This window comes from Haematobia irritans, chromosome 5 (genome assembly GCF_050003625.1).
Source record: "Haematobia irritans isolate KBUSLIRL chromosome 5, ASM5000362v1, whole genome shotgun sequence".
NCBI lineage: Eukaryota > Metazoa > Arthropoda > Insecta > Diptera > Muscidae > Haematobia > Haematobia irritans.
The window spans coordinates 171,407,968-171,417,913 of NC_134401.1; the positions used below are offsets into that span (position 1 = coordinate 171,407,968).

Consider the following 9,946-nt stretch of genomic DNA (forward strand, 5'->3'; position numbering starts at 1 on the left):
AACTCTCACTACTAAGAAAACAAATTAGCTTGCAACTGGGTTTCCCCGACTTTTTTATATTACTTTACATACGAAAAGCTTCATTTGGATCACTCTGAAGCAAAGTGACACCTTTTTGCAAAGTTTTTATTTATATTTAGTACAAAAAAAACTGTCGCAGTTAAAATAATTAAGACATCTGTTCAATTGTATACACATATTCTATTTTACAAAAACAAAATATATTCATTTTAATTATTCTCTCGTTTACTATTGTCATTTTCCTATGAAGTCATGAGGCTCTATGGTAAATGCATTCAAAAACAGACACCCTGTATTTTTGTCTTCGTCTTACCTGGTAGAAAACTTTATCAGCTGTTGATTTATCATCGAATTTTAGGAGCTGATAAAGTGCATGTTCATTTAATTTTAAGCAGTTGTATTTAGGAGCTGAAAGGCTAAAGAACCCCGACACTCTACGTTTGACCACTAACAGTTAGTCGAGAAAATTCTTCAAAATAATAATGGGTGAGTGAAAGTGTCTCGGAATTTCGAACATAAAAAATACAAAGTGAATAATACCAAATGATTGTCCAAAATTATTAAAAAAAAAATAAAGGATTATTGTATTCCTTCAGAAGTATGTGAAAGAAATATCTTAAAGTGTAAACGGCCCATAGGAATATTTATATCGGTACTAATTTCGTGTTTCATAGGTGAAAATCAAATATTGTTACGCTTACTTTACTATGCTATTTTAAAGGAAAAAAAATTGAATGGATGAAATGGATCCTTCCCTTCAAGTTATGTGCGATTGTTCAAAGAAAACCATACTTTTAATATTAGTTTGCACTTTTGGTAAAGCACGAATTTAATACAGGATTTTATGACGTGGGGTATTCGTGGAAATTGCATACACCAAGATCTTTTCTTCGAAACGAAATTTTAGAGAAATTTAGTTCTATTTTGTCTTTAACAATTTTCTACAGCTCAAAAGGCTGGGGGAAATTGTTGTTGCAGTTCCTTTATTTTTTGCGAAAACTACTCATTTGTATGAGAATCCGACGAACCCAAGCAAATTATTGAGTCGCCTATTTTTCCTGTGTCTTTCCGATAAGTATAGTTTCTGTTGCAATTATTTCCTAAACTTTTTAAAATTGACGGTAATAAATAGTACTCGGATGGTAACTTTTTCGTACCATGGTGTTCATAATGAAGATAACAACGCCATGAGATACTAAATGATTCCATCCCGGTTAGAGAGATCCAAAAAAAAACCGGCCATAAAAACCCGGAAAGCCGAGTTTTTTCCGTTTTTAAAAAAAACCAGGAATTTTTCCCAAGCCGGTGTTTCATGAAACAAATAAACGGCATAAACGGTTCAGCCGGTTCTCATAAAAATACGTATTTTTTAAAAGAAAACCTAATTTTTTTGTCACAAAAATCCCCAAAAAAAAAAATAATTCGATGATTTATTAAAAGTTGTACGCAATTTTTTTTTTTATAATTCAAATGTACGCCTAATAACCGGTTCAACCGTACTTTTCATAAAAACACATATATTTGAAAGAAAAATCTAATTTTATTGCCAAAAAAAAATAATTATAATTCAAATGTACGTCGCACCTATTTGAAAGTGTTTTTAGTACAGTTTATTGAAACATTTACAAACACTTCCCTAAATATGGCATTAAATATGAAATTTTACAATGAACATATAAAAAGAGAAAGCCGGTTGTTGAGGACTTGAACACACCGGTTCTATCGGCCCTTCGAAAATGGGATTTTCACGAAAACCGAAATCGGGGTAAGAACATAAACCGGACCACCGGTTTTGTCAAGAGCAAAATTTTATTTTTGGATGGTGACCATGTAGCATGTTTGTCGCAAAAATGTTGTTTTCTCACTAAACATAACATGCTTGCCGAAATCATATACATAATTTCCGAGAAAAAAACATGGGTGCGATAAACATGTTAAATGGTCACCATTGAAAAATAACATTTTGCTCTTGAAATATGTTTGAGGTGATCATATTCCTTCTCTGGGTGTATACAATTCCATACAAGTGCTTTAATGGTAAACACTTGTTGCTTTAAATATTTCACTTTACATAGTTTATTTTCTTTCCATTGTACAAGCTATTCACAATAAGCTACTATTGTAACTTAATCGAAATTCGACCTGAAAATACCGAGAACATTTAAGTCGTTGTGGGGATAAAAAAAAACAATATTCGCCGTTTATCCAGAGCATGTACAAATTTGCTTAATACTGGAATCAGCTGTTTAAATATTGGGAGAGAATACAAGGGACATTATATATTTTTAATTGATGAAATTTCTCAAATTGTAATAAATATTAGCTAATGTGGGAATATATGACACTTTATTGTGTACGTTCAATTTCATCTTATTGAACAAATGATTCACAATAGATAACTATCGTGATTTGAAGAAACGTTACTTTATCGAAACTGATCCATGAAATACCGGCGAGATCTGCACTGATAGGATGTTCTGAATTTAACAACAGTATAACGATAATCTGGACAGCCCATACAAATGTTGCATCCAGTACTAAAAGAAAACAGGCCTACCATTTACTTCATTCGTACCAATATCTAATATCACTATCAGTGGCTTTTTGAACCAATTTCCCATTAGGATATCAAAAATATTTTTTCCGTATAAAAATCAATAGAATATCCTAAATTTTACCTCACTTAGCTTAAAAATTAGGTACACAATTTATTGCATTTTACTATACTGGTTAATGAAGAAGCATTAATTAGATATTATTATTTTAATCAATTAATTTCGTGACAATAACAAATCAATAAAATATGTGAAAAATACTTCACCTAATATGACTTCATTTAGTTCTTATCCGCTGAAATTGATAAGCAGTAATATTTTTGGACAATTTTACCCTCTGCTCCTCAAGATAAGTCGATTCCTGATAAATATGAAATTGAATTGGCTACGTGTTGTGGTGAAATAAAAGTACACCTTGTCTATATACTAAGTTATATTTCAATGTTTTAGGAAAATGATTATACAATTACACTGTGTCATATTGAATACTGACCTAAATTAAAGTTGAGGCCATCTATATTCGCCTACAACACCGATTACAACAATGGCATACCTTGTGTAAAACTTTAATAACACCTGATAAGAGCAAAAAACAAAAAAAAAGGAAAATAATTTTTATTACCACTAACATACAGTTCCGCAATGCAAGTTCCACTACTTGCGAAAATTCTTTGTAATTTACACAAAATACAGAAGTGAATCATACATCGATGGCAGTATGACAGGGCCTTAAATAAATGAGAGAGATATAAATTAAGCTAACATTGCTGTTATTTCCAGTTGGTCGAAAATCACACATTGGAATTGAATGTTCAGAGTAACCACTTTTAACTACACTATAAAAAAAATGTCCAGTGCGGTACTTATTTCCGATTGAAAACACTATCTTAATATAAATAGAAACCGCTTCGAAAACGCACTTTTAGTTCGAAGATACTTATTTTTGAGAAACATAATTTTTTTTTCTAATTCAATCACAATTAATTAATTAATTTTTTAATTGAAATGTCTTCAATCACAAAATGGTGGTATCAATCAATTTTAATTGAGCATCAAAAAAATACATGATTAAAAAATTAATTGATTTCATTAACAAATTTCAATTAATTTTTTAATGATTCAGAGGATTTTTATAAAATAATAGGATACAAATAGAGCATTCGAACTAGAAACGGACACAGAATTTTAAAAATTTTTTGTGAGGTATTTTAATTTAATTTTGGAATTTTTGGTGGGCAATGATGTTGATTGCAAAACTTAATTAACTTTGTTCGTAAAAATGTAACAATTTCCTATTACTTTCTTAACTGGCTTAGAGTTTTTAGTTTGATTAAAAAATTGATTGTTTGATATAAAGTTTTCATAAAAAAATAAAAAAAAAATCCATCTGAATTAGTCTTTCGAGTTCGATTAAAAAAATATTTTTTTTACACATTTTTTAATTAAAAATTTTAAAAATTTAAATCATTGTCATAATTAAGTTAATGTTTCTATCTTGATCAAAAAGTTAATTGTATCAATTAATTTATTAATTGACCCATTTTTCAACTTCAATCAACTTTTTGATTGGAAATATGTGGGCCACATTTTTTCTGTGCTTTTAACTTATTTGGGCGATGATTAATGCTGATAATCGTTTTCCACAGAAACGATCTTAGTACACTGAAATAATTATTGTCTTGAGGCCAAAGATACGAATACGAATGCGTTTTTTCGCATTTCTCTGATATAAACGATAAACTTTTTTATAAAATAGTTTCTTCCTTATAAATAAATAATTCCACTAAAAATGGGTATCTTAAAATGAAATAATATAATAATAATGGTAAAATACTCTTCAAAATTAATGAAATTGTCTTTAAATTTGTTGTCTATTTGAATATTGAGAACAAAGAAAAAAGAGGTTATTTTAAAAACGATTTTTACTTGAAACATAACACAATTTCTGCTTAAAGTCGAGCCTGAATTTGAAAATGTAAGATACCGTAAACACGGTTTTAAAGGAAAAAGCAGAAAAACAAAAGTGGATTACACTTTGGCGAGTCCACTTTTCGACAAAAAATTTGAGACTCTAATCTCCAACAGTGAGGCGTGGTGCACACAGACCCCGGGGAATAAAGAATATATAGATTTCTACACTGATGGCTCCAAATTGGATGGACAATTGGGTTTCGGAGTATATTCTAATGATCTGGAACTTCGAATAGCGAAAAGATTACCTAATCACTGTAGTGTTTTTCAGGCTGAAATATTAGCAATAAGAGAGGTGGCGAATTGGCTGAGAAGTAATGTTCCAAAAAATGTGGGCATTAATATATACTCAGACAGTCAACCTGCAATAAAATCCTTGGACTCTGTGTTCCTCAACTCGAAAACGGCCATCGACTGCCGCAAATCTCTCAATGAGATGGCTGAGCAGTACAATATTCACCTAATATGGGTGCCTGACCATAGGGACATAAAGGGGAACTGCGAAGCGGGTGAGTTGGCAAGGCTAGGGACTAACATACATATTCCAGGGGAACTAGAATCTGTTGGTATGCCCCTGGCTACCTGCAAGCTCATGCTGCGTGAGAAGGCTGTTATGATGGCAAATGTTCGATGGGAGAATTGCAAGGGCTGTAACGACACCAAGCAAATATGGCCCCATTTAAACGTATGCGCCTTACAGACTATCAGTTATTCCGGACGACAGTGCTCGTGTCGAACATATCCCATATATTGGAACATTATGAGCTAAGTCCGAAGGCATAGTCGATACTGCTGCAGGTTTATGGGATTGATAACACATTTACCGATTATTTAGTCATCGCCGACAAGTCGTATCGATTCGACACACTGTACGATTCTTTACAAACACCGACATTCCGTCCGGAATAACTGATAGTCTGTAAAGCGCATTAAACCGCACACTAGATATGCTAGTGTTCTCGAGACGTCAGATATCACTCCTGATATCTGCTATAACGGGTCGCTGCCTGATAGGCGATTTTGCAAAAACTATAGGCGCGAAGTATAATGACTATTGTATGAGTTGTCATGATGCGGAGGAAAATGAATCAATTATACACCTCTTGTGTTAGTGTCCTGCATTTTGTGTAAAGCGCAAGCAACTTTTAGGAGCATATAGCTTCAGATTACTGGCGGATCTGGAAAACGTTAACTTAAGCAGTCTGCTAATGTTTTTGGAACAATCTGGTTGTTTCAACAAAGAAAAATAGTCAAGAAGGTGCAGCGGTTAAAACTAGAAGTGCCCATATGTAATAGGTACTTTTAGTTAATGTGGTATCACAATGGACTGAATGGTCTAAGTGAGCCTGAATCTTAATCGGGCTGCCACTTTAACATAACCTAACCATGGATCCAGACATGCTTTTTTGCAGTGTACTAATCAATACCCGCTCGTCTGAGAGCTGACAGATTTATTTATTATTTACAAGCCTATAAAAGCATTTGAATATATTGCACTCAAAAATGAAATTATTCGTGATGGAATTCACAAATGGCTATCGCTGGAACTCTCCAGCATTTAAATGTGAATAAATCTTTTGATTGCCTTTAAATCGGAATGAATCGACCATGATGTCTTCCATACGTCTTTCTATCAAAAAACTTAGTAATACCAAATTTCATTAAAAAAAAAATAGAAATAGCAAATTTCATTTTAGAAATACCAAAGAGAGAAGGTCTTAACTCAAGGCGATTCTGAGTTGAGATGACTGGTGTTATATGTAAGATCTTAAAAAAGACGAAAAATGTACAAAAGTATCAAAAAAGTACAATAGTATTAAAATTATCAGCCCTGTAATGCTATCAGAAGGAAAAAGTATTCACATAAGTGGTAATGGACAAGTAAACTCGATTTTATGGATCATATTGTAGTCTTAACGGGCTTTGCGATCAAAATTAATTAAGTTTATTTAATTAAAACATGGCACATCGTGCCAGAAATTTGGCACAATCAAGTAAATGTATGGCATTTAGTGGCACCAAATTACAATCGCTTGAAAAAAGTAGTCACTTTGCCCCTAAAGTGGCATTAGTAACCTCCTATAAAGGAAGGTCTTGATGGGCTTTCTATGTACACTTAAAAAAAGTAAACCCTCTATTTCATTAAAGTCAATTTAACTTTATATTAGTTCATAGAAATATTATGTTTGGAGAAAGTTTCCTTTACTCTAACAATTTTTGGCCTACGTTGGTTGAATGAACTAAAAAACGGGGAAAAATGTACCCAAATGAAGAATAAAGATTTACTAAATTCGTACTTCTCACAAAATAGTTCATCATTATTTTTTTTTTAATTTTTTCTACAAATGCACAATGTATGGCACTAAAGACATTTTTGCAATTTTGAACTCCAATTTTTTGGTTCACACTACAACATTTTCATTATACTGTAAAAAATTAATTATGCATATAAATTTTCTTGAATTTGTCGAAAAATATTATTTGTTTGATATCGGCGTGATGTCAGTGTTTGTAATATTGTTTAGTTAAAAATTTCTAAAACTAATCTAAATTTTCTAAAATTGAGGAAAATTTTTCATCCTGGTGCGTTCACTATTTTTTCAGTGTGAGTAATCAAAAATATACTAAATTACAAGTCTTTTTTTAATAAAATTAAAAATAAAATTATTATTGATTATTTTTAGTCTTTGCGTAAAATTCCTTTACCAAACACCACCACTGAATATACCTATGGCAAATAATTATGAAATACCTTCGTTATTAGCATGACAACCAGCATGTTTTGCAAAAGGCAAGCGTAAACAATTGTGTAAATAATAAACAATACTGACAAGTTAATACCATTGCTATATAAATAATGTCATTTTCCTTCCGCCAAAAAGACTTTAGTGAATTATTACCATTATCGCAAGAATTTTTTTCTCTAAGCCCATTTATTTTTACATTTCATTATAAAATATTGCAATTGATTGTATATAGGTGAGATTTTTCATAATAATATTCTATATTTGATTATAATTAGAGCACCATGTCATCCACATGATCAATCAATTATCCAAGTAATTTTGACTGATTAGTGTTTACCAATTTGCTAAACGTTAAGGTAGTGTTGTATTGCCTTAACATCGGCAATATCGTAAGTGTCCATAGATTATTTAGGCTTGGGTAAAAAGCTTTCCCTAAGTCTCTAAGTGATATGATGAGGAGAGTTTGTCATTTAATGCTTTAGCTGTAGGCTCTTAGCTACAGACATTTGTATGAATGTGTGCGTGGGTACTTTCATATCATGCATACGCCTATTGGTTCTGACGCATGGCGGTGAGCACCATTTATCTTAAGATAGCAATATTTATATATTAGGGTGGAGAGGGAAGTTTACCACTGTGGTATCACAATGGACTGAATAGTCTAAATGAGCCTGAAATATCGGGCTGCCACTATACCTAACCCAACCTAGGGTGGAACGGTACTGAGAATAGATTTTATTAAAAAAAATAGATAATCCCCCCATGTTCCAAAATTCGGAATCGCAAGAATGTATTTTACTTGTAACGAAAAAATAGAGATACTCTCGGACTCAAATACAATTTTAATTTGAACTTCTCATTAAAGAGAAATATATTACCAAGATTTAAGTATAAAAGTTTCAGGGTTAAAAAATTATGGCCAAACGAAAATTTTGCGATTAGCGATTCCAAATTTCGGAACATGGAGGAACAACTCCTCGCAGAATTTTTGATAGCAAAAGTACCAGTGTATTTGTTAGGGGTAGCGGAAATTTCGTTAGAGTTTCATAACTTTCCTTATGGAATCAATTTAAACAGTCGATAATAACGTGCCACAATTTGTTTACTATTAAAAATGCCATGATTTTCCTAAAACAATCACTTGGCTTTCATACAATCTTTAATATACTATCTTTATATTTTTGTTTATTGCCCAAAAATTAAGAATTTTCGAAAATATTTAAAATTTTCCAGAACACACTTGGGTTTCCACAAATGTCTATGAAGATTTGCCTGCATTCGCCATCCATGCCGGTCATGATTCCGATGGTGATCCAATCTATGTAGGTCGGGCCTATCACAACGGAGATATGTTGCCGGCCAAGGTAATTCCCAACAAAAAACAAGCCTATGTTGCCTGGGGTGGTGAAGAGCACAACAAACATGATGTAGAAATTCTCACAGGACATCATTATGGTAAGTCGTCCTGCTGGGCATAGTGCCACAATTGTTAACTCTCCTAAAATAACCTATTCGATCGATTCCTCTATTATTACAGTTTGGATTCCCAGTAGCGGTGGTAATGTCCCCCCTCATGCTCTACGTGTTGGCCAAACTGGTGATGGTGAGCCTTTGTATGTTGGCCGTGGACACTGGGCTGGCAGTTTGACTCCTGGCAAAATTCATCCTTCACATGGCTGTCTGTATATTCCTTACGGAGGTGGTGAACACAAATTGGATCACTATGAAGTTTTGGTACAACCAGAAACATGGGTCTCATCATCTGGTGGCAATATTGTTCCCGGCACCATTCATGCCGGTACCGATTGTAATGGTGATGCCATCTATGTGGGTCGTGCCTATCACGATGGTGATCTTTTGCCCGCCAAAGTTATACCCGCCAAAGGTTGTGCCTATGTTGCCTATGGAGGTCAAGAGCATGTCAAACATGATTTCGAATTATTGGCCGGCTATGGTTATGGTTGGGTACCCGATTCTAATGGAAGTGTTCCACCCGGTGCTATTGTCTGTGGTCGCACCTCTGACGGAGAGCCTTTGTACATTGGCCGTGGTCATTGGAGTGGCAGTTTAACACCCGGTAAAATTCATCCATCCCATGGCTGTTTGTATATTCCTTTCGGTGGTCAAGAGGTTCGCCTAAATGATTATGAAGTTTTAGTTCGTGCTTAAAATGTTGCCATTGTCTAATACACCTTAGATGAATGTTATGTTGTTGTTGTTTTTTTTATTGTTCTTTTAATCTGTTATCTGATTAAAATGTTTTCTATAAAATAAAGTTTTATAATTCAGTTTTTTTTTAAGAAAATCAAAATATTTCGTTTCGTAAATGTTTGGATAGAGTGGAGGATATTTTCATAGTCATAGATCCAACTTATAGACGTTAAATTTTTGAAAATTAAAAAAAAAAATAGAACTCCATTATTAAAAACAAGTAAGTAAAGTCAAAAGTCGGGCGGTGCCGACTATATTATACCCTTCACCCCTATGTAGGCCAAAATTTGTGTTACCATCTCAACTATTTCACATTTGCTGGAAGCTATATAACATAAAGGAGACAATTTTTTTACTTCTACAAAATCTCTAGAATTAAAATTTAAATCGGCTAACGCTATCCAGTTAATTGGAGGACACTTCCATTGAAAATGGGTCTAA

The 9,946-nt window shown here is 33.0% G+C and overlaps 1 protein-coding gene across 1 annotated transcript; it reads left to right on the plus strand.

Annotated features, from left to right (window-relative positions):
• Positions 1–369: 369 nt before the first annotated feature.
• Positions 370–9,605, plus strand: LOC142239189 (uncharacterized). Its single transcript, XM_075310955.1, has 3 exons — positions 370–507; positions 8,528–8,749; positions 8,832–9,605. The coding sequence occupies exons 1-3, from the start codon at positions 504–506 to the stop codon at positions 9,461–9,463; spliced, it is 858 nt and encodes a 285-aa protein (XP_075167070.1). The 5' UTR covers positions 370–503; the 3' UTR covers positions 9,464–9,605.
• Positions 9,606–9,946: the final 341 nt, after the last annotated feature.